The sequence below is a fragment of the Alligator mississippiensis genome, chromosome 4 (genome assembly GCF_030867095.1).
Source record: "Alligator mississippiensis isolate rAllMis1 chromosome 4, rAllMis1, whole genome shotgun sequence".
Taxonomy (NCBI): Eukaryota; Metazoa; Chordata; order Crocodylia; family Alligatoridae; genus Alligator; species Alligator mississippiensis.
In genome coordinates, this window is record NC_081827.1 from 175,178,212 (window position 1) to 175,204,283 (window position 26,072).

Below are 26,072 nucleotides of genomic sequence, written 5' to 3' on the forward strand. Positions count from 1 at the left end.
GCAAGTGAGATCATTTATCATTATGAGGGATTAGCTTCCGTATGACTAGGACAAAAATAAATCAATAGGTTCCAACATTTATAATACCTCTAAACTGTTAATTCATCTGGACTTCTAAGAGTTTATGACTTCCTCTGAAAGCTGGACATGGTTTTTCTAAAATTGTGTGTCTTTCAATGCAAGGTGTCCATCCAGTTGTCAGGATCAGTTACACAATGGAGATTGATTGGGTCTATCGGTACGTATTTTTAACTGTTTTCTATATTTCATTAAATGATTTTTAAATGTTCTTGCTGAAATCTTTTCTAAAATCCGTGTTGATTCTTGTCAGTACACCAAGTTAGACATTTTTTGTGGTGATACATTGCAGGACCACGTTGTTAGTTTGTATTTATTATGAACCTTTAACTGTTGCCTACTAATCCATCTTCCCTAGGGCCTATTCTCACATTCCTATCCTCTGAGCAGCTTTGATAGCTGCTAGTCACGCAACAAACGTGTAGTCAGGAAAGGCTAGGGATTGCTTTGTGGGAATGAGTTGCGGGGGAACGGGACATTGAGGTGTCTATCCCTCTAAATGCAGAATAGGTCATGTTTAACCCTGAACAGCTCGTGGGCTTAACGTTTATGTCCCCACGTGCTGTAAAGATAGACTTTTCCAATGGGAATCCCTTTTATTAGTAGATCGATCTCATTAAGACAACTTAATCCTAAACACGTTGAAAGTGCGACTTTAGATGAACGCCATTTCCACGCAGGCGGAGAAAGGAGGCCGCTATTTGAGGAGAGGGGAAGAGAACTGGATGGCAGTCATTTCTGTAAGGCGTTTGAACTGAATCTGAAAACTCTGTGAACCACTACTGCGGTGGCTGTGGCGTTAGCAGCAATGCTCGTGCAGCGCCCAGTCCCACGCTGGGGCTGTTTTGCTTCACGGAGGTAGCACGGCCACGGGGCAGGGCTGGCTTGTTGCACCCCACACGTGGGAGCTGCCAGGGGGACCCGCTGAAACTCAGGCTAATACCTTTCCTGTGTCCCAGGGCAGCGTGTGTAGCGCCTTGACAACATGCGGTTCCTACAGCGGCTGCCCCTAACCCCAGAGTACAACCCTCTGAGGGGGCAGAGCTGCGCCCTTGCGAGAAGTGGCTGAGCCAGCCCGGTGCCCGCTACCCAGAGGTGGGTGGCAGCCACCTCGGCTCCTCTGTGACATAACCCTCCCCCCTCAGCCCCGCCCCAGCGTGACGCAACGCGGAGGGGTGGGGCCTGGGCGGGGGCGGAGATCAGGCCGCCAGGAGCGGATCACGTGAGGCACCGCCCCTCGCCGTGCGTTGGGATTGGCTGGGCGGAGCCGCGTGCGGCGCGGCGTGGCCGCCGGTTGGCGGGCGGGGCGGGGCAGCCTGCGGGGTTCCCTGGGAAGGTGGCGGCATCAGCTTGCGTCCGCTTCCGCCGGTGCCAGAGCCGGAGCCGCGGCTGGGGCGCGATGCGGCGCTGAGCTCGCCCATAGCCCCTAGCCCGGCGCGGGGCGGGGCCGGCGGCGCCGGGCTCCATGGGCAACACTGTCACCTGCTGCGTGTCGCCGGACGCCAGCCCCAAGCCCGGCCGGGCCCGCGCGGGCGCGGGGGGCGCGGCGGGGCCCGAGGGCCGGGCCGACGCCTACCAGGTCGCGGCCAGCGCCGCCGAGGCCGAGTCGGGGGACTCCGACCCCGGCGGCGGCGGCGGCTCCCACCTGCAGCATATCAGCGACCGCGAGTTCCCAGATGGTGAGCGCCGGGCGGGCGAGCCGGGGGAAAGGGGCCGCTCCTGCCGGGAGGGCCCCAGGGCAGCAGCAGCAGCAGCAGTCTCAGCTGCGGGCTCGGGGGGCGGGGGCTCGAGGCCTGTGCCGCAGGGCCTGGCGGGTGACAGCCCGGCTGTCCGGGCCCCGTGGTTTGAGGCAGGAGCTGCCACTCTGACCCGTCCAGGTTTTCCACCCTGGTTCTCCACCACCACTCTCTCAGGGGTGCGAGCCAAGAGCCTGTGCTGTGCGTGTCCCCGTGGGAAGCCGGGTTGTCACTGTCTTCTCAGAACGGGCTCAAGATGAGACAAAGACACGTTTCAGACCAAGGAAACTTTTGGTAGAAGCTGGTGAATTGGTGCGGTTGCGTGGGTGGGCAGGACGGGTCTCCTCGCTGGCCCTGGATTTTGCTGCCTGATTAGCGGCCTCACAGCTCTTTCCTTTTTCTTTCCCTTCACTGATACCTTGTGCAATTCCCAGCCAAGCGCAGGAGGAGGTTAAAGAAACAGAAAGCAGCCAAAGTGACTAGACAGCTGTAATGAAGTCATGCGAAAGCGCCGGGTTTCCATTGGGAAAGGGTGGGTGACACCAGCAGGCAACGTGTTTCAGAAGACAGCATGGTTTTAAGCTGTGATGGAAACCTGGTTGACTTGGACGTTTGTGGAAAGGGGACGGGAGCTGCTGCATTCCCAATCTGTGCTTAACAGAAGGAAGGAAGGAAGGGGGTGGGGGTGAAGGAATTGCGAATTACAAAGGTTTGCAACATGACGACATCGTGGCTGGACAAGGGCAACTAATAATTTGGCCCCGCAGGAAGATGAGTTATAGCAGTAGATTTACTGCACTGATAGTTTCTTTTTCACACAACTCTTGGTATTCTGCACTTCCCCATTTAACTAAGGATATTGGATGTTGTCTGTTCAGACCATTTGCAATTAAACATGGTAATTCCCACAATTAGTAATAATTACTCTGTAATGTCTTCTTCCTATCCATACATAGGAAGCAATGGCAGTTTCATGCTGTGATGGGAATTGTCTAGTGCTTACCTGGTTGCTTACTGGTACTTGTGTTTGTTTGAACATCAGTGTATACATTGCATGCCTCTGGCCGGGTGAAACATGGCACGTGAGTTTGCATTCTTTAACTTTTGACTCAAAGAAGAAAGCTGGACTCTTCTGTTTCATAACTGTAACAACCACACCTATGCAAGACATGCATGGTTTGAGAGACAGCCGGTTTGCCATCTGGTGTGTAGGATGTATGCAATAACACTTAACGTTGATCTTCTGTTCTTGTTTCTGAACTTAGGGACATGTTTTTTTTGGCAGTTGGAATGAAATTGGTTGCAGAAGAGCACAAGGAAATTGTAGAAGTGAAGTTAAACTTCTGTGGTTCTGCACACAACCATATGGCACAGCTGTTGTTATAGAAATGAAATCAAATAGAACAGTCAGTTTCTTGGCTGTCCTTTGAGACAGCTGCATAATGCAGCTATGGGAGAAATTACACTTGCAGTTTAGAAAAGAGTATGATTGCAGGGAACCAGTACAGAGCCTGTGGAAACCCCTCTCAAATCCATTTTGGTAGGAGATGGGTGTTGAATTGTCTAAAGGTTCTACTAATTCGAACAGAAATGCTAAACCAATGATTCTCATCTAGAGTGTCCTAGCACCCTAGGGTGCCACCGGTTCCTTCCAAGAGTTGTGCAGAGTGCCCTGCAGAAGTTAAGCATGTAGACATATTTCATGAGACAGAGTGATTTCAAATAGGAATTCCTAATGTTAGGAATAGTTGACAATTCCATTGTCAACTGTTGTGGCCGTTCTGAGTCTTTTGCAGCAGAAAAATTGTTCTATTATTTTTCTGGACTCAAAAATTAATGAAAAGAAGAGGTAACATTTTTTGAGGGGTGTGTTGAGTCTGATAAGGGGTGCTTTGAGCCTGAAAAAAAAACTGAGAACCACTGACCTAAGCCAAATAAACCTAGTCAGAAATAAGGGTTACTTTCTGTTTGAATCAGGTCAGTCTTGTTTCTGTTTTGAATGGCTGTAGTATTAATTGCGAGTTCATTCAAATATCAACATTGGCTTTGGAGCTGGGAAACATTTAATTTTATGTTTGCAGCTGTTATGATACAGCTATACAATCCAGAGATAATGTAGTGGCTACAGATTGGTTTTGTGGCTGTGGAAACTTTGTTCTTGAGGCTGGACATAATTCTAGAATTTGAGATGCTTTCCTCATACCATTTATAGAAGACATTAGTGGTGTAGTTATTTTTAAAGTTCTGTTTGTTTTACCCTTTTACGTTCATGTGGCCTTGGACAGATTTTGCAACAATAAATGACTGCCCTGGCTACCTGCTGCTCCTGGGTTTGAGTACATTTGTTTTTGTGAGCTGAACAAGAATTGTGAGGGCTGCTGAACAAGAATTGAGTTTTTGGAATCTTAGAATGAGATACCTATGCAAATAGACTACTGTGGAATGATTATTTTATAAATGTATTTCAGAGGTCTAAAATGTGACAGCCTAAGTAGTTGATTTTACAACATAACACACTGCAAGATTTAAAAAAATCAAACTAAGAAGTTCTTATGAAGGTATAGCCTGGGAAGATGACATTTATAGTTTAACAGACATTCTCCAAATACAATCAACTCTAAATGTGGCTATTGGTAGCTCTGTTGTGCTGTCTTCAGGCCACACAGGCATCTGATAGAACTCTACAAATTCTATACTCTTTACTGTTAAAGCATTAGTGATATTGATTAAACTAGTCTAGCAGATTTATGAAAGGGGTTGACTATTCTTCCCTTTTCAATAACTGCAGGATTGGAACTTGTTATTATTAGCCAGTTTCCTTTCCTCAAGTGATTAAAACAATAGCAGCAAAGGAAGTAGAGGTCATTAAGATTATTCTGTTCCTTTCTCAATCTTAGCTGTTTTTTGAGAAATTCTTCTACTGACAACAGCAAGCATCTAGAATTTGGAAGTGATAATAGAGACTTCCTTCTAAATTTCTGGCTTGAATGCAGTGCTTTGGAGTGTGGTTGGAAAACAAAGCAGATAATACACTGGCCTTTACTTACATTAAAGCTCCACTCAAAATTTTAATTATGTTAAAAATTCGTAACAGGAGTTTGAAAGCCTACAGCTGAGTTGTGAACCTCTTTTAACCTCTTTTATGATGAGGAGTAATGTGAGGTGCTCACTCAGGCTCGTATATTTAAATGAGGAATATTTTTCCCATTTTACCAACGTGGAATCTTGATGGGTCAATTGCAACTAGTTACTGTTGATAAAAAGACAAAGTAAGATATAATGAGGAAAAAACAGTTGCATTGTACACAAATCCACTTTTTTGCTGAAGATGCCACAGCCATTAGTGGGACACAGTATCAATAAGTAAACTTTTAGAAACAAATAAATTTTTGTTAAAGCTTGACTTACTTATATTTGCTTTACGTGATATATTGAACTAATGGAAGATTATGAACAAGGAAAACTTGAGCTTGCCTTTCCTACACACCATCCAAGTACATGAAGCTTGGTCATACGCAATGTTTCAGGCTAAGGTTAATTACATTGTAGTTGCCAACTGATGGCTTAATTGAGCAGCAAGTGTTCACCCTGATTGTATGCGAGCAGCATCCAAGAAAATTGGGCATCTGTTTTTAATTACCCATCAAGGCTCTTCCTAGTTTTAGTAATAGCAGATGGCTGCCAGCTTTTAGCTCTTTACATGCTATTTAAGGTTTCTTGCCCTGATTACAGTTTGTTAATAGATATGTTTTAGATTTGTTTCCCATGTAACCCTAACCCTCACTGCCATATCTAGATGAACTTTTTAGAGCTGTCCGCATCCTTGTCACCTGCCGACTTTTTAGTTAGGTTTTTTTTGTCTTCTAGCTTTGAAGGCCTGGCTTAGTTTTACTGGACTACAGTGAAACTTGTCTCAGTTACTCTGAGAGCATCTTTTCCCTTTTTTCAGCCTTTGAGTTCAGCACTTCTGAACAGTGATTTGCATGATTCACATAATCAAACATAGCAGAAAAAGAGCACTGATCCACTGAACTAGTGTGCCTATGTTCTTTGGAATCAACTGATGCTCTTTTATTTTAAGAATCTGAAGATCAGTTGGAGAAGGTACTGAGTGAGTTGGATAATCAAGAAGGGCAAAGAAAGCCAGACAGGATCAGGGGGCACAAAATGAACTGTGGTAGCCATGTATAGGTAACATGGGGGAAGAGGCAGGAAATAGGTGAGGGGTAAAGGAAAATGAAAGTTGCATGCGTACGGACCAGAAGTTTTCAAAACCAGGCTGAGAATCTTGCTAATAAGGATTAGCCTATTATGTGTTATCAACACTGGAACAATATATGAAACGCCTATTATTAGTTAAAAGCCGAGACAGAAGAAGGTGGCTGCCCAGTGGAGTCCAGAAGCAGTCTCATGCCAAGAAGGGAGTCCTTTAGTTAATTCTTCTTAATGTGCTTAATTGCTACTGTGCAGCCATTGCTATCTAGAAACATACTGATGAACTATAGTCTGACCTGTCTAATGTACAGTCAGTAAATTTTGATGCAAAAGATCTAAGTTCGGGTCATTTTTTAAATTTAATTTTCATGTTAACTAACCTAAAGTTTATGGGATTTGAATTTCCATCCAACTAAAATGTTTGCAAGCTCAATTTAAAAAAAACAAACCAAAAATCCCCCAAAAAGCAAAATTCCAATATGAACTTTTTGATGCAACTTAGTAGACCACTGGGTTTGCTTGGTTAAGTAATAGAAGTTGTGAATAGAAGACAAACTTCACCATAAACAACCATGATCTGTTTCTTTGTTCCCTCTGTTCCCTTCTCTTTTCCTCCTGGCTTTTATGTCTGTCATCTTATTCATCCCTTTCTCTCCTGAAAACAAAACCAAAATCTTTAAGCTCTTTCTCTTGTGATTCTTCCCAGAATTGCAAGTGGTATATAATCTTTGCACAGAACTTCAGCTATTGGCTTCTTTCAAGTGGTGGACAGCAGATATCTGATCAGAGGTGCTTCTGGAGGCAATGTGCTGAGCGCCCATTGTATAGAAATATTTTCCCAGGAATAAGTGTAAAGTTTTCACTGTCAACTGGGAATTGATAATAGGGAATGAAAATACTGTATGTTTATACATCACTCCATTTCTGCTTGTGTGCTTTTATGTTACTGGTAACCAAACAACCTTTATCTTCTTTTTCCCCTTTCAGCTTTATCTCCATTAAAATTTCCAAATATTTCTGTAGCCAGAGAATTAAAAATTTTATGTACTTTTGGTTGAGGTTCATGTTATAAGTACTAGCTAGATATGAAAAGCCAACTGAAGTTCATACAGACAAAAAGCCTCTTCATTGATGACAGCATGAGCCTTCAGACCTGTAGAACTTTTGTCTTGGCTATAATGGAAATTTAAATGTCAAGAGATTTATTTTTTGTCTCATTATGTGAGGGGCGGGGGGAGGGAGAAAATGTACAATATCGTAACCTGATGGGTTTGACATAACTTAAGGGAAATTTTGAATTACATTTCAAGTTGCCTTACTTCAAGGATTGTGTGGTCTGTTTACAGCCTGAGTATTGTTTCCTGCATCAATGCTTCATGTTCTTGATTAAAAAAAAAAAAAATTAGACTGATGGATCTGTCAGGCTTAAACTTTGTGCTTCTTGGTAAGAAACTGACCCTACTGCAGAAGGTATGGAAAGCTCCATTGTACAAATAGGAACAAAAATTATCTGAATAAACACTTAAGATAAATAGAACTGGAATTTTAATGCCTTTCACCTCTACCTCCTTCCTGACTCTGTCACTTGAAACCCTTCTCTTTTGCTTTGCTTCTCCAGGCTGCAAGGTTTCATGCCTAGATGCGGCAAGGGATGTGGCTAAGAACAATCAGTTTTTAGGGTGTAGCATATAGTGATTTTCAACCAGGGTGCTGTGGCAACCTAGGGTGTCTTGAGATCCTTCCATAGCTGCTCCAGGGTGCCGTGCAGCATTAGTAGTGTTACCTGCTCATGAGATTAAACCCATAGATATCAAATAGGAATTCCTAGTGTTAAAAACATTCCAATTTGTTGTGTTCTGTCTAAGTTTTTTGCAGCAGAAAAATGCTCTATTTTTCTGTAGCTAAAAATGAGTGGAAAGTAAGAGCTAGCATTGTCTTGAGGGGTGCCTTGAGTCTAAAAAAAAATGTTGAGAATCACTGGCATAGCAGAACCTTATTGGGAGTAATGCTGTATAGAAGACCAACTAATAGGGGGGGAAATCAGCAGGGACATGAGATTCCTTGGAGCTGGGTGTGGGAAGTAATTTCAGGCCTCTAACAACACTTCCTTAAATAAATAAGATTGGGAGGATGCAGCAGAACACTACTGAAAACTTGGAGTACAGTCCTCATCCTTGCTTAGGACCCATCAATAAATACAGCCATCTGGAGGGTTCTGAGTTAACTTTTCCATTTTATTTTGTTCAATTAGAAGGGGCAAAGAACGTTAAAGTACTGAAATAGGTATAAAAAGTTACAGAAAAACACAGTCCAATATCTGTAAGGAAGATAACAGTGAAAGTTTATCCCAGGGTGAGAGAGAGAGAGAGAGACTGCTCAAAACCCTTGATTAGCAATTTGCATTTAAGTATGCTGTGGGATTGACTTATAATCAGAAGAATACCTTTTCAAATTCAATTTTAGGGGAAAAACAGAGGGTTTTTTCCTTTTGAATATTTGTTGATAAGTCCCAGATAAAGCCCTTTAACCACTCCTGGCTTACCCCTGTCCTTTCAGTGGAAGGATATTGACACTGCCGTCACCCTCTTGCTATACATATGGCAAGTTGAGGGGTATTTTGATGTTTTGGGCATTCTGCCTGGTAGTTGTATGTAAGAGTTTGTTCCTGAAGTTTATAAGAGTAGGTTAGATGAACACTCTTCCAAGACGGTTTTGACCAGGGATGTCAAACGCATGACTCATGGGCTGGATCCAGCCTGCAGAGCCATCTCATCAGGCCTCTGGGGCTCCTTGAGAGGCCAGGAATTCAGAGAAAGGGGCAGGCTCCATCACCCTACCAAAATCTGAGATCCTGTTAGGGACATGTTTCCTCAGCAGAGAGTAAGCAACAGTTGTGTTAATCCCTGTGGCTTCCTGATACTGCTCACCCTGGCAGTCCATATCTTCTGTTTAAGAAGATGGGTGGTCCAGGGTTGACTCCTGAGGAGCCTGGTGAGTTTGATTTCCTCTTCCCTCTCTCTCCGGTTTAGATGAGGCTGGAACCTGCTTTGAACAGGCAGTCTGGCTTTACTGAAGCAAAACATCCTTTTTTTGATCACATATGGCATAAAACACTGGCTTACTACAATTTTGTGCACATCAGGTGTAAAGTTGTTGCACCAGGTTCCTGTCTCTTATAAAATCCAAAAAACTGAATTTGGACATTTGTTAAATTAACTTTTAGCAAGATTGGTCTGGGCAGTTATTCTGGAAAAAAATAGAGTAATTAAAGTCTGAAATTGGATTAAGAATAGCCACTAGATTGGGAAAGTATTGGTTGATGCTTGCAGTAATATTAAAAGGTAATTTGAACAGCCTTCCTATAACTCATAAAATCCCAAATCTCATATTTAAAATATACTTTTTAAAAACAATTTTTCATTTCCCTCATTTAAACTGAAGTCAATAATAAATAGTACTAAACCTGCTTAGTCAGAAGGCCTAATATGCAGACTGCATATTTACTTGACTTTATTCCATGTTCTCATCTTTCAGAGATTCAGTGGAATTTGAGATGTGTGATGGACTACTAATCCAGTGCATTTGATAGTAGTAAATATTTTTTTTTCCTTTCTCTCTTCTGAACCATCCCTTGTATACAAGGTAAAATTGTGATGAGATGTGGGAAATGCCTTCTATGATCTGCATAGATAGAAAAAATAGCTGCTGACAGATGCATCAGGATATTTGTACATTGATCAGTGAAATCTGTTGGGCCCTAACATTAAATGGGTCAGGTAGAACATTTTCTGAAAGTTCTTTGCTTCATCTGAATATTTTTCCCCACCCAGTCACACTCCTCTCAAACTGTGCTTTGAGTTTTGTTTATTTTTAAATTGGGTCTACCTCCCTATTTGGGAATTTGTGGTCCCTCTTACAGTCTGCCTCTCTGCCCACATAAAATAATACTTGCAACTCTGTGCAGCAGATCAACAGTATAACAGGAAAATTATGGAAGCCTGGTTCCTTTCTCTTAAACCTTGAAAAGTCAGAAGCCATTTGGGGATGTATTTGGTAGCTGTGTTGGTCTGAGACAAAAAATAAATGCAAAACTGTAGAGCTCTTGGTTCAGAGATGATACCTTGTATTAGACCAACTAAGAAATCGCAAAAAAAGTTACCTCTTTCTGCAAGCTTTCAGGCACACATGCCCTTCCTTAGGCTCAGGGAAAATTAAAGATGATAAAAAGTCCCCATAGGTAGAAAATAAACTTCATTTTCTATAGAGGAAGCTGAAGGTGGAAGCCTGTTCCTCTGGGTCCCTTTATACTCTCATAGACCCAGAAGCCATTACATGCAGTTAAATACACATTTGTTGTCTCAGAATTCCTCAGCAGGGACTGTGAATGAAATCCACTTGGGTTTTGCTGCAAAGCAACCAGCAGTGGCATGGTTTTTCTTGTGGGACTACCACATGGGGATCCTGATAATGCAGGGTTAATAAGGCCACGTACAGCTTTAACCCATGAAATGTTTGTGTTTTTTTACAAAAGAACATCTATTAAACATTTGCCAGATATTAGACCACAGCCTTCATTTTCTGGTATCTTTTTAGTCTAAGTAGCAAAGATAAAAGATATTGCTTTAGTTACAGGGGTTTAGGTTGTAGCCGTGTTGGTCTAAGGATATAGGCAGACAAGGTTCCTTGGGTGAATTTGGTATCTTTTATTAGACCAACCCAAATGGTTGGAGAATAGTTATTAAGCAAGCTTTCGGGTTCAAAAACCCTTCGTCAGGCTAAGGACGCTGCGGCAGTTGCTGTGTGCTCTTCCATCCTGGAGCAACTGCTGCAGCTTCCTTAGCCTGACGAAGGGTTTTTGAACCCGAAAGCTTGCTTAATAACTATTCTCCAACCATTTGGGTTGGTCTAATAAAAGATATCAAATTCACCCAAGGAACCTTGATTACTTTAGTTAGTTACTTACCAAGTCAAACTGTCCTAAGGCCAGCTGTAACAAAGAAGGAAGACTTGCTTCCCAATACTGACACTTTGAATTGAGGAATATACAGCCCTCCTTGTATAAAAACACTGATCCATTTTAAATATGTATGAACAAGAGGTGTCACTGCACTTGAAAGTTTTGAATATGTTGTCACTGAAAGAGAAACTGACACTGCATGCTAAATTTCAAAATAATTCTCTTTAAGAACTTTGTAGCAGGATTCTGTGTTCCTTCATTATGTAATACGAGTAATAATTGCTTTTTACTAAAGAATGGATCTGTAGTCCTTGAAGATGATCAGTTTAACAATGACTAGCTATGTGGTCCTGTGCAGGTAGGATTGATTTCCTATGGAGAAGGAATGAATGGTTAGAAATGTATAAGAATCCTATCCTTACACAACTGTGGTTAATATTAAGAAGGGTAACTTTTAATCATGATGGAGATGCGACTATGAAGAAAAAGCACTTCCTTACTCAGACCTTGTCTGTGCATATTTTCACAGAGTCTCCCACAGTCCCTGTTGCAGTCAGTGAGTGTGGGGCTTTTTATTTATTTATTTATTTATTTATTTAAGTGCTGGGAGGCTGAGCTGGGTGGGGCTGGGGCCAGGCAGGGCAGACACAGGGGCCTCTCCCATGGCTCCCCCCACCCAGGGAGAAGCAGGCACAGCTGGAGGAGCCGCGGGAGAATCTGCAGTAGCCTGGCTGTGCCTGCCTTTCCCTGGCTGAGTCGAATCGTTCTGAATCCTTTCCGAATCTATTTGGAGGCTGTGGATTCGATTCGGACCTTTTACTGGGTCTCCCGATTTGATATGGATTGGGAGATTCAGGTGCCAAATCAAGCCGAATCTCCTCCGAATGAAATCGGCGACCGAAGCTTCACACAGCCCTAATAGATATAGCTAGATCTAGATAGATGGATAGATATGCGTGTATATCTAGTTCTATATATCGAGATATTTTTAAATTGGAACAGTCTATGGCAAAATTAAATGAATTCTGTTCCCTGCGAATCAACAAGGCATTGGTTTTACTTCCTGTGCAAATCTACTGAATATGCCAGGTATTGAGGGTTTAATCTGTAGACTGTGTGGCATCGGGCATATCAGTGGATATAACTTGGATCATAGAAATTATGGGTGTAGCATGGAAAATAAGACCTCTTGCATTTTCAGTCCAGCGGCTAGTTTGCAGAGGTGAAGATCAAAAGTATACTTCACACAGCTGATATGGAAATAGAACCCCACAATGCTACTTTATTCACAATTTTGGAATAGAAATGCACTAAAGTGGCTTGAAGGAAATGGACCATGAAACACCACCTTATCTGAATTCCTAACCATGTTGGGAGTAATAAACTTCACTCTCCCAAGCATCCTGACATATCTGTTAGTCTTATTCTTGTTTTTGTTTTATTTTTTATTGGGTCTGTTAAATAGCCTGGACCTTTCTGCTCTGATAGATGATAAAGGAAGGGCAGTACAGTCATTAATCAAACTGTCAGCCTGCTGGGCCAGAGAAGAAATCCAGTCTAGAGCAAAGAGATGATGTTATGACTTAATGGTTTAAATATGTGCTGTATCAAAACGTTGGTTCTCTAAAAGATATTGTCCAATGAAGCAGAGGATGGTAATAATGCTATCATGGGAAATAAATTACTGTAGGGCTCTAAAGTATTGTGAATTCCCTTGCTATAAAACTGTCAGAGGGAGTGTTACTTAGGTAAGAGTGACGCTCTGTCTGTCATCTGCATTCTCTTCTAAAGCTAGCTAATGTAATGCAGTGTATAAACACCTACTGCTAGATGTTCAGTGTCCAACAATTGAGTTATTGAAAAGCAGTTTGTATGCCTAGGAAACTTATTCTGTAATCATGTATATGAATACAGTTGGAGCCTAGGTGCTGGGTTGGTGTCAGGGGAAGGACATAATATGATCTTCCATGGGACAGGTACCATAATATGATCTGCCAAAACATGATCTGCCCATGGGACAGGTACATGCCAGCATCAGTGCAGGGAACAGCTGCACTGGTGGATACAGAGGTTTACTTTTAGCTTGCCTTTCAGATAAAACAATTTATAAATGGATATTGCAAAATAGAGAAGCAAGAGTGAACGTCAGTTCCCTGTTACTCTACCTGACCTGGTTGGTCCTGATAACTTGACAGCTTTGGTGCTGCTTGAATTATTAACTTTTCTTTCAAAGGGGAAAAGTCTTGACATTGGCTCACATGCATGTGCACACACCCAATCTACCCATTCCTGCCCCCCCCCCCCCCCCCTGCAAATTTTGGGCATTGTAGTTCTGCATAGGGATGTATACTACCAAGATTTAATTTCACAGTTGTGAATCTGGTGAGACATTTGCCTTCCACTGTCCTTCACTTCTGGGAAGCCATCCTGTGGTGGACATTCAGATTTCTTGATACTTTTTTACTTCGGTTTGGTTTTACTTTGATTTTTTACTATTTTACTTTGTTTTTTCAGCCCTTTTTATGGCCTTCGCTGTATTTTCCTCTTCTGTTCTTGTTTCTGCCCTTTCTGTTCCTGTTCTTCTACAGTTCTTCTGGGATAGCTGTCTTACCCATCTTACCTCCTCACTTTATTCTGCCCCCACTTTACTCTGCTGTGAAGCTTTATCCTTCAGTTACTCTGAGGTAGCTACTGAAAACTTAAAAGCACAACTTTCTCATGGCAGAGTCTAGTATTTTGGCATTGCGCTTATAACTGCCATCTGCATAAGACATTAGGAACTAAGGGCTCTGACAAATGTTGGGGGGGAAACTAAACGAAACAGTGCTTTACTGGAAGAGGCATCACATCAGTTTGACCCCAGTGCCTGTACAGTTCATGCACTTCAGTGGGGCTTTTGGTGCTTTTATCCAATAGCTGATTCAATCGGCTATTAGATAAAAGTGCCAAAAAGCCCCTTTGAAGCATGTGAGCTATACAGATGTTGGGCAAGTCAGGTCAGATTAATGCAGTGCCTCTTCTGGGCATGCACTGTGCTTGGTGCAGGGCTGTGCCGAGCTGAAAGTAAAGCACTCCAGTGTGTGTGTGTCCACATGTCTGTAAGCAGCCTAGGTTATTTAATGAATTCAGTGCGTTCCAGACAGGCCAGCCTTTTCTTTCATGGCATTTTCCACTTAATATTCTTTCTCCTAAACTCTTACGGCTTCCCCCCCACCCCTGTCTGTTTTTTGCTCTTTTGTGTTGATCTCCCTGCTTATAGTACCTGCCAGCCACAATGACAGGAATACTGGAAAAGTGAAACTCTTAAGGCTGACCAGTTTTACCATGCACTGTAGAGGAATAATAATATAGCAGCGTAGATAAAAGTGATCCTCTGTGGTAGCTTCCGTCATAACTAGGGCTCTTCCCAACTCAAGGCAGCTGGCCCAATTTGTGGGCAGATCATGGGTCCTGCTGCCATTTCCAGGGCTGCCATTTTCCAGGGCTTGCTTATTGTGGCTGCCCCTCCTCCCCCCCCCCCCCCCACACACACACCGCTGGCTGAGGAGTGGCTCCACCACCCACCACTGACTAGCAGAGAGGGCTGTGTTGGACAACTATGCCCTTTGCCACTGATTGGAGAGGGACAGAGCCGCATGACAGGCAGCCCTCTCAGCCAGTCAGCGGTGAGGATCAGCAGCCATTTTGCCTTCTTGTCAGCAGCCTCCCTCCACCCTTCCCTGGGCTGGGCTGTGTGGCTGGAAGGACTGCTGGGGAGCCAGCACTTTATTTCTTAGTAAGTCTCTCTTCCCCCACCCCCCACAACAGAGATTGCCCAATTTCACAATTTCTGTGAAATCTGCACAGTCGCAATTTGGATGGGTCCCTAATCATCGGGGATCTGGGTTTTCTGTTTCCCACAGAAAAACGTAGAAAACCACAGATTTCCTGTTTTATCAGAGAAAATGTGGATTTTCCCTCTTAGCAGAGAAACCTGCAGATTTCCCCCTTTTGCAAACAGCTCTCCAGGCGGGTAGAGTTCCAGCCTGCAAGGGCTAATTGCAAAAAGGGCGGGAAACCCCCAACCCTGCTGGGAGAGCGGGGGAAAGGGCGGGCCTGACACTTACCAGAGGCTTGCCTCAGGCTCGTTTGCCTTCCTGGAGCCTATAAGGTAAGTGGGACTGGGGGTTGCGGGGCAGGGCTGGATGGGAAGCTGGGTGGGGGCTGAGGAAGCAAGGAGGTGTTGCAGAGAGACATGGAGTACCCACCGGCCAAGTGGATGCTCCATGTGGGGCTTTCCCCCAGCATCTCCCCTTCCCTCAGCCTGGGTGGGTGGGGATGGAGTGGGGCACAGCAGTGTCATCTACCCCGGCACGTCCCTGTTGCTCCTAACATCGGGAGAGGGCACGCCAGGTGCACAACACCACGGCTTCTCCCCACCCCCCACCTCAGCTCGGTCTGTGCCTGTTCCCAGGGGGTGGGGGGGGGCAGTGGTGCCCCTGTGCGGGCTACACACCCCCTCCCCCCCTCCCGGCCAGGGGGAGGACTTGCATGCAGTGGCCATTACCGTGCCCTGTGCTCCTTGCCCACAGCCAACTATGAGCAAACGGCGTGGTGACGGGCACCACCGCTGCTGTGCCACCACTGCCTTGCACTACTGCTCACATGTGGCGGCTGCTGCTGCCATGGCACTGCTATGCCCCGTGCCGCTTGCTTGCAGCCGGCTGCAGGAAAGCAGTGCAGGTGTGGCAACGGCAGTGGTGGCTGCCCCATGCCACTTTCCCACAACACTTGCTGTGTGCAAGTAGCGTGGAGCATGGCAGCAGTGGTGGTTGCCGTGTGCGAGTCTCCCCTTTCCCTTGGCCAGGCAGGTGTGTGTGGCCCACAGAAGGGCACCACTGCCCTGGCCCCCCCTGGCCCTGCTCCTGGGAGCAAGCACAGAGATGCATTCCCTCCCCTCCCTGCCGCCCCTGCTTCTTAATCTGGCTCCCCCATCCCCTTCCTTTTCACCTGCCCTGCACTGCCCCTTCCCCACACACCCCCCTACTTGCTGTGGTGTGTGCGTATGTCTGTCTGCATGTGTGCATCTGTGCCTGTGTATGGGGAGAGTAAGGGGCACCAGCAGGGCTGGGGGGCGCTTTAATTTTAAGCATGGATTTTGGGGGTTTTATCAGAGAATTTGCAACTTTGGGGGGAATGCAACTATAGTAGTCTTGCTGCCACCTTGACTGTTGTTGGGATAAGAAAGCTAGGTACATGTACAACTTTAACTAGGTTTTTGTTGCACAGATTTTGTCCCAGGTGAGAACAACATGTCTCTTGGTGGTTTGTTCTGCTTGTAGTTAGAAGCAAGATGTTTATGCATATGACTTGCAGCATTTTTAGCATTAGCTTGACCTTCCCCCCATCTTTCTTCCTTGAGCTGAGATGTTAGAATGAAGCAGGTCAGAATAATCAGAGAAACAAATTTATTATCCTCATCAGTTAAACATAAAGCATTTTTTCCAAGAAAGCTAATAAAGATCTCTGAAAAGTAAAAGAAACACTAGGGAAGCATATAGGAATCAAAGCTCATGGAACAGGTGGTATCTTGTATTAGACCAACTAGATATTTCCAAACAATTTTTTTTTTATTATTTGCAAGCTTTTGGGCGCGCACACCCTTTATCAGGCATAGGAGAGAGAGCAGAGATTGTAAAAGTTTTCCTAGGTAGAAATGAAAATTCATATTTCATATTCATAGGGAAGTATATGTCACTTGACGTAATTTAAGGGAAAGAAAAAAGCATTGTTCTTTGATCCTTTCATCCAATTTTTCACTGAGCTAGTGTACAGTTATGGGCAAACCAAAAATTTGCTTCTCTTAGAATGTCAATTATGGCATAAGTACCAAAGGCATTCTGTTACAGTTAGCTTATGACCAGGGATCCTGGTTTTCCATTTCCCATGGGAAAACAGAGAAAACCACAGATTTACCCTTTTTATAGGAGAAAATGCAGATTTCTCCTTTTAGCAGAGAAACCTGTGGATTCCCTGCTTTTGCAAACAGCTCTGCGGGGTGGGGAGGAGGAGGGGGACGGGGGGGCGACAAGGATGGGGCCTGAGGCTCTCAGTCAGGCTCGGCTCAGCTTCACTCTTTGCTCCTGGAGCCTGAGGTAAGTGGGGCTTGCAGGGCCTGGGGGCCCATCTGTCAGGGTTGCGGGCCATAGCTGGGGGGCACCAGCAGGGTTGGGGGAGGCAGGCCAGGAGCCAGCCCTGCCCCCACCTGCACAGGCAGAGCAGTGGGGGAGCCAGCTCCGCAGCTGCCTGCTGTTAGGGGCAAGGAGCTGCAGACTTGGGTCCCTGGTCTCATGGCCCTGGCAGCTGGGGGCCCCCTCTGGCAGGGGCTGTGGGAGGGGGCAAGAGGCACAAGTGGGGTGAAGGGCTGTTGTAGGGGCAATGAGCACCAGCAGGGTTGAGATGGCTTTGGGGGTGAGTGAGAGGCACCAGCAGGGCTGCAGGGGGCATTGGGGGCAAGTGAGGGGCTGCAGGGGGCTTTTAATTTTAATAATGGATTTGGGTGGTTTTATCAGAGAATTTGTGATTTTGTTTTTTATCAGAGAAAACCAGGATCCCTGCATATGACCATCAGTTTTTTATGGCATGCTGTATAGTCTCTGTCTAATGATGAATATCTGGTAGCTAATAATGAGGCAGAGTGCTTCTGCTCCTAGGTTGCTGTTTTTCCAGACCTAGATTGGTAGTAACTGCCAGTCACATTACTTGCTGTTTTAGTCCACCTAACAATCACATGTGAAAGGTATTGATCTTAACCTGTTTTCTAGTGGGTAGGAGTTAATGTCAGAAACCAATCAAAATATAAATGTAAAGTTCTAAAACTGACATTCTTAGAAATTTCAAGTATAAAAACAAGAAAGATAAGTGTGAAAAGTAAAATGCCTTCTTAGCTTCAAATGCTGATTGTACCTCTTCTGTGGATAATGTGGTGCTTCATTATACAGCTGTTAGTTTGACCCCATACGCGAGTGATGCTGTGTTCACTCTATAAAAGAGGGAGATGAGACAACTTAATTGCATGAATAGACTGGGTTGTTTTTTAAAAACTAATCGGGTGAGAAGATGATTCTTGAACTCACCCCCAGAATAGCTCTTGTGTATCCTATTTATATAGCAGGGGCTCAAAATTATATGAGACTTGAATTTGTATGTACTGCTGGACTGCTGTCAAAACAATGCTGTTGTACAGAGAGACCACTGATTATTTTATTTATTTATTTATTTACTTATTTTAAATACCAAATAGCTGGCCAGTGTCCAGGATGAAAATCAGTGTTGTGTACCATTTGAGAATTTGGAATGAAATGTGTAAGAGGAATATGCATGCTTGACTTACTAATTTATGAGAAATGCGTATATTGTGGCAAAAAGTAGGGGGGTTGATTGAGGGGAGGGGACATAGGAGAACCTGTCACAGTACTGTATAATATGCATTATCTTGGCTACTAGTGATAGTTGGTATTTGTAATCTGAGGGTGTGATACTACATCAACACGTTGCCTTGAAACATTATATTATACAGACTTCTAGTTTGGTTTTACATAGTTCATGAAGTAAATGTGGCATATAGAATAAATCCAGGAATAGGGTTCATCAGAATGACATACATAGACAAGAAATTTTTCTTTCCAGCTTGAGCAAGAGAGTGTAGTAGAAAATGATTTAATTCACTCAGACTGTGGAGCATGGGTTGATATGTCTACAATGTGATTCCCTCAGACCAGCTGTTCCTCTTCTAAACTTGATGCCAGATCGAAATAGCTGTGTGATGGTTACGACTCTTTTAGTGCTAGCAAATTTTATGGTGACTGCTGTGAACTTAGAGTGAGTTGTAGCTATTTTGTGTCAGCTTTGATTTACTGTGTCAAGAGATCAGAGTAACTTTAACTCCTGACATTTACTTGTCGATAGCATACTGATAAATATTCCGTGTAGGAATGTTTTGAGGGGAGGGCAGGGGGGGAGGTTTAGAATTCTATTAAAAATAAGAATGCGAGAGAGCAGTCTAAGTGTCCATGTTTGAATGCAGATCTGTTACCACTCCAGTAAAAATTTTCCCCTCTGAACACTTACCAGACTGCTGTGTCAGTACCCCATCACACCAAAGCAATGCGTTTTAATCTGTGCGTGTTATTTTCAGCAGGTACTTTTTGGTGCCCCTGGTGCAGATCCCCAGTCCATAACCCCATTAGATTTCTCAGAGCCGGGTTTCCCTATGAACCCAGAAGTAGTGCAGCCCCTAAAAAACGTGTGGCCAGCCTGGAGAGGGTTCAGAGGAAAGCCACCCACTTGGTGAGAGGGCAGCAGGACAGGCCCTACGAGGAGAGACTGAAGGACCTGAACCTGTTCAGCCTCAGCAAGAGGAGGCTGAGGGGGGACCTGGTGGCTGCCTACAAGCTTATCACAGGGGATCAACAGCAAATAGGCAGAGCTTTTTTCTCCCCAGCACCACCTGGAGTGACGAGGAACAATGGCCATAAGCTGATGGAGAATAGGTTTAGGTTGGAGATCAGAAGGCAATATTTTACAGTTAGGGTGGCCAAAATCTGGAACCGACTTCCCAGGGAGGTGGTCCTCACCCCTACCTTGGGCAAATTCAAGAGGAGTTTGGATGATCACCTGTCTGGGGTCTTGTGAACCCAGCATTCATTCCTGCCTGTGGCAGGGGGTCAGGCTAGATGATCTGTTCAGGTCCCTCCTGACCCTAGCTACTATGAAACTATGTTAGTTGCTTAACATGTTTCCAGATCTGGTTCCGTTTCATGGCTTGCACTTCACTTCTTCAGGTTCTTTTTTTTTTTTGTCCTGGAGCCAATTTTAAAGCTGACTTTATTCATTCTGTAGCTTTTCTCGGGATTTGAGCTCATGGCTGACATGTCTTGTGTTAAGATGATGATGGTACTAATTTTATAAAATTAATAAGTTGCATATTTACTGCTTAAGTAATCACAGTAATATCTTGGGAAAATGGTTTTATCCCTCTTTTAAATATTTGTGACTGTTTCCTATTAAAATTCACCTATAGCAAATTCTAAGTTTTAGGTGACAAATTCAGCTGTTTCTGTTGGTGCAGACAGATTTGGAATGTAAAAAAAAAAAAGATTATCTTTAACAAAGCTACTTCCATTGCCAGTCTGGTGGGTTTTTTTTTTTTGGTTTTTTTTTTTTTAATAATTTAGTTTGTTTATTTATTTTATCCACACTGATTCTGGAATTGTGAACACTGTTGTGGTCCTTCTGTAGTAACTAGTGCTACTCATAAGAAGTCAACACGTTTATACTGCAACTTGAGCATTGTTGTAGCAAACTAGAACAGAATAGTTTTAAATGGATATAAACTCTCTTGAGAGACTGTATAGTGTGGTAGGCCATGCAGTGACCTAGAAAGCAGGTCGAATAGGTATAGATCAGTGATTCACAACCAGGGTTTCCCATGATCCTTTCATGGGTGTTTTGGGGTGCCATTCAGTTTTAGTACTGTTAAGTGTGCAAGCATGGTTTAGAAGATGCACCAGAGTTTTCACATAGGACTCCATAGTGTTAAAAACATTCTGACCTGTTGTGGTCTGAGTTTCTTGCAGAAGAAGAATTGCTCTGTTTTTCTGTAGTTTAAAAAAAAAAAAGAGAAAGAGAGAGTAAAAACTAAGCTGGCTGTTTTCAAAGGATGCCTTGAGTCTAACAGGTTGTGAGCCACTGGCATAGATGGTGTGCCAGCCAAAGAAATCTGGTATCATCAGGTACCTTCAGCTTTTTGCGCTTCCTCTTACCAACTCCTTCCCTGCCCCCCCCCGCCTCCAAAAAACAAACAAACAAACAACCCCAAATGAACAACAAAACAAACTCCTTTGTCTTTGCCTCAACAAACTTGTTCATTTTTTGCCTCAACTATAATCAGCTGCATGTTTTCCTTCATAGTATATTTTTTTCTTTATCAGTTTCAAGTAGTATTTTTGTCCTTTCTATTTCAGATTTAGCTTTGGAATCAAATCCATCTGATCATCCCAGAGCAAGCACAATTTTCCTGAGCAAATCCCAAACTGATGGTAAGGTTAACAAGCTTTTTTCCCCTTTCAGAAAAGGGAGAAAGGAGCATGGTAGAATATTGAAGAAAAAAACAGGCTATTTTAATTACACGTCAAGTTTAACTTGCTTTGTATTTCAGCTTGCTTGAAAAGGGGCTACTAACACAAGAATTTGTAGGTGTTTATAGAAATGTTTTACCCAGACTATTTCATAATGACAATTTATGTCATTTAACCTTAACATCATCTTGCCATTTCATTGGATTTTCCTGATATTTTGTATTAGTTTTGGGATTCTACTAGTTTGAAAGAGCAGGGTTGTCTTTTTTTCATGGTAACATTAATCCAGCTGAAGGAGATGGTGGTTTTATAACCACGACTTCAAAAAAGTCTGTGTATAAAATGAATCGGCATTAAGAAGTTGCATATTTACTTCTTAAATAATCACAGTACTATCTTGAGAAAATGGTCTTATCCCTTTCTTGATTATTTGTGACTCTTCCCTATTAAAAGTCACCTATAACAAATTTTAAATTTTAGGTAACAGATTTAGCTTTCTGTTAGTGGAGATAGATTTGGAATGTAAAATCTGAACTGTTCTTCATCTTTAATGAAACTACTTTCATAGTGGTTTTATAACCAAGACTTAAAAAAAATCTGCTCCTAAGTAGGAAGCTGTCCCTAATGATTTGGGGGGGGGGGGGGGGCTAAGCCATCAATTTCTCCCTGTTCATATACAGTTAGTGTGCAACCCACACAGCATACTTGAGTTCCTCTACCAATGGGGTAGTTTTCCTTTTAAAAAAAAATTGCAAACAAAACTTTTTATATGAGAGATCCAGCCTGGGAACTGACAGTATAGTTAAATAATGAAACAAGCTGAATATTTGATAGCATTTTATATAAAGATGCATTGATATATCAGTCACATATCAGATTGGCACCAATAAAAGGAGAACCTATCAGCAATTGGCTTTTTTTGGCCGGTGTAGCCAGTAATGTCACCGATAAATGCCACATGCATATGCACAGCTGCAGCATGCACACAGCCAGGAATGCAGCCTGGCAGCTTGGAGAGAAGCCTCCAGCTGGTAAGTCTGTGAGAAGGGGGGAAAGGGGCATGGGGGAGAGAAGGGGTGCGGGGGTGCAGATCGAGGTCCCTATGGTGAGGGAAGAAGTGGAGCAGGGGCAGGTGCTGCCCAGTCAGGGCAATGAACACAACACCAGAGCTGGGAGCGTGATGGAGCCGCAGGTAGATGGGGCAGCTCCTGCAACTATGCACACCTCCCGGAAAGGCATGATTGGAGTATGTGCCCCTCCCCAGATTTCTGCATGGGGTGAGAGTGGGCTTCCTGCTGTGGGCTCGGGGCCAGGGGCTGCACCCACCTCTTCCCGGTTGGGGGGCTGGGCTCTAAGCAGATGGGGGCAGGGTGGGCAGCAACAATGCTGGCAGGGGTGGATATGGGGTGGGCTATAGCTACCCCTTCCAGCACTGCTGTCACCCACCCTGCCTATTTGTAGCCCACGCTTGCCCCGCGCACATATCTCATGAGGTACATGCCCCCCCATGCATCCCCTGGGGGTGTGTGGAGCGGCAGGGATCACCCCCCCCCCCCAAACTCCCTTGTCCTCCACACGAGCCACCTGCAGCTCCGTCCCACTTCCGGTGCCAGGGTCTCATTCCCTGCCCTGGCTGGGTAGCCCCTGGCCCTGCCCTTGCCCCACTTCCTCCCTCACTGTGGCAGCCTCGATCTGCCCCCCTACCCCACCATGCTCCTTTCCTCCCACAGACTTACTGGCAGGGTGCTGCTCTTGAAGCTGCCAGGCTGCATTCCAGTAAATCAGCTGTTGAATCAGCATTGACCGGTATGAATGGTTAATAATCAGCCATTGGTACTGGCCAAGAAAATCTTTATTGGTACACCCCTAAATGAATATGCAAATTAAACTGAAAAAGCAGAGAAATATTTTTATCGTTCCTCTGTAAATTTGTGGAACAATAAGTTTAAAAAACTAGGTGTTTTCAATGTTTTTGTCTAAAGTGTCTGTATTTTTATAGTAATAAACATAATGTCATAAAGGAAAACTAATGCCATTTGTATTAACAGACAGCTTCAATATTTTTGCTGCCTGTATAGCTTTCCTGAAGAACAGTTAAATTGATAAGTCTGTTAGTTTCAGTGCCACAATTCAGAATCCTATGAATAGTAGTAAAATTTGGTCAGGTCAACTTTATGATGTTTGGGAAGTATCCAGGCAGCAGAGGCAGGTGTTGGTCATATTTGTGGAAGAGTATACAAAGAGAGGACTAGAGGAATTAGACATCTATTGAGGGCTCTGGATGAAGTCTAGAGTTGCAAATTTAAGACCCATAACGGGTCCTACTTTTAATTTGTATTTTTAAACTTGATGCAGTTTGAGCATGACTAGTATGATTGCCAGTATGCAGTTATTAAGTTAAAACTGTTGAACCAGATGATAGTCTTGCCTGGGAGCAGTGTTGCTTAAATATGGTTCATTATTAAAACTGTTCACTAAAACAGATTTTATGGGACTTCTCCATGAGGAGAGAGAGCAGATCCAGTCTAGATTTTACTGGGTTTGCTTTACTCTTAAACCTTGTGTGAATTTGGTAAAATCAGTAACTAGTATGTTGATACTATCATCAAGACCATGAATTTTTATTTGGTAGGACTGTCATTTTGACACAAATTTTGAAGTGCTAGTAACTTGGTAGATGTAGGAAGATGTAATGTAGTCCTGACTTTGGAAAGCTACCAATTCCAAGTCAAAAGTTGAAAATTTGGAAACAAGGTACCTTTATTATAAAAGCAAAGTGGCTAGACTGGGTTATTAAGCAATTTATTTTCTCTTTAGAACTGTGGGGCCACATCCACATGAGTGTGGACGTTTGTTTCCTTGGGGACAAATAGTAGCGGCATGTCTCGTGCCACAGCTAGTTGTCCCTGGGGAATACCTGCACCCTCTGGCGCATAGCATGTTACCCTGGATGGGGTAGGGGAGGCTGGGGCCAGCACTGAGTTGGTCCCAGTAGCGTTACCTGGGGTCCTGGGGGCCTTGTGAGGCTGCAGCAGCAGTGATCCTGCTGCTTGGAGCCTGGCCAGCAGCCAGAGCATGATTCTGGCCAGCCAGGCTACAGTTTTGTGTGCTGCCCCTGCATGCACTGCTCTGCTTTTTATATTTTGCACAGATTTTTTGACCCCTGAATATCTCCCACCCTTGCAGTGCATAGAACAGCTGAATGTGTGGTATGTGGTGCTGTAGACACATCTGCGGCACCACATACCGCACAGCCATGCTCATCTGGACACAGCCCGTGTGTGTAAATACCTTCAATACTTCTTTGTTTGGCTGTCCTAATTCTGTTTACTGCTACAACGCAATAGCTGACTTTTAATTTCTTACTGTTTTTAAGACTGATCCAGCATAGTATGGTAAAACTGCAGTGGTTCCAGCCATCGTGCTCATGGATGGAACAGAATTTTGCTCCTTTGGCTAGATGGCTTTGTCCCCTGCCCTGAATCTTCAGTAAAACAAAGCACTTCACCTTTTTAAATATCTGTATCATGACAGAATCACATGGCTCTTTGACCTGATACCAGACTATACATGTGAAGTGAATTTAAATATGGCAAGGCATTGTCCTGCTGTGCAAAACACTGAGAATATAATATACTGTTATCACTTCTGTTAACTAAAATAGAAGCTATGCAGGTACAGTAAAAAAAACAAACAAAAAACAAAAAAAACAACAACCCTAATTAGGACTTGAGCTGATGAAACTACTGTGAACATGGGAATTTCTTACCAGTGTGCTTACAATAAGCTAAGTAGGTAGGGTATCTTGGAAGAGTTACAAGCCACAGACTTTTAACCTGGATATAAAATACAGATCTGGCATAAGTAGAAATGAAATGCTGCAGTTTGGACAAGCTTGGATGCATGCTATTGTGGCAGTAAGTGGGTTTGTCAATCAAGCTTGGTGCTTCAGTTATTTGTTATGGTTAAAGTACAACGAAATTGATCATAGGAGAGTTAATGGAGGGGGCAGTAGATAAAGTGCTAATTGACAGACCTTGGAAAGCCCACCCTGCTTCCCCCCCTTAGTCTAGATCCAAGCTTTTCTTTACCTTCAAAGAAGACACAAGCTATTAAGAAGATACATTAATGGAAAACTCTTACCTGAATGTCAAATTATCTAGCTTAATTCTCTCCTCTACTTAATGTAAAACCATTGTAGAATCTAGGTACTCATTTGTAAAGTGACTGCTTTTTTAGTTAGGTCAATAAGTTCTTGAGGAATGGGCCAACTATTTACTCTGTCTATCTAAAACTTAGGTGACTTTTCCTTCCATAGTGTGGTAGTGTCAGAAATATTTGTTGACAAGTATTTCCATCTAAATATGGAGACCAGCTACTAGGTGTTGTAAGACTTACTCAGCTTCAGACCCTAGGGTGTCTTTATTCTACATGTAAGATGAATAATGTCTCACGTGTAAAGCTTTTATTAAAAATTTCTGGCTGTAAATAGTTTTTAATTATGCTCTAAACATTTTCAGTGCTACAGCTCATATATGACTGAGGCAACTGAATAATACAATTTTGAGTTACTGTAAACTGAATTTACACTTTACTAGTTACAGGTGAATCTGAGCTGCAAATACTCATTTATGTTTTATAAAGCTATTATTTTTCTTGTCCTCCCATCTGAATTTTTTTGTCCCTTTCTCTCTCTTCCCTTTCTAGTGCGAGAGAAGAGGAAGAGTAATCATATCAACCATGTAAGTAAGACAAACTATTAAATATAAATGCTCTTTGTTCTTATTTCATTGTTCCTTAAGCAATTAAGTTCTAGAAAGAGATTGAAAGTAGTTTTGGGTCCTCTTTTTAACCAAAAGTTCCCTAATTGGTTCCCTTGCTTTATATATAGTTTGCCTATCTTTAAAATTTGCACCCCTCTCTCTCATGTTGGTATGTGAAAGATCTATGCCTGCAGGTATGATAGAG

General features: G+C 43.4%; 1 protein-coding gene across 1 annotated transcript in view; it reads left to right on the forward strand.

Annotated features, from left to right (window-relative positions):
• The first annotated feature begins 1,415 nt into the window (after positions 1 to 1,415).
• The window catches only part of CCNYL1 (cyclin Y like 1), a 53,566-nt gene continuing 28,909 nt past the window's right edge, over positions 1,416 to 26,072 (forward strand). Inside the window, exons 1-3 of the mRNA XM_019492162.2 lie at positions 1,416 to 1,757; positions 20,991 to 21,065; positions 25,812 to 25,846. Of these exons, the coding sequence (XP_019347707.2) occupies positions 1,544 to 1,757; positions 20,991 to 21,065; positions 25,812 to 25,846 (324 nt within the window). The 5' untranslated portion in view covers positions 1,416 to 1,543. The remainder of the gene's footprint in view (positions 1,758 to 20,990; positions 21,066 to 25,811; positions 25,847 to 26,072) is intronic.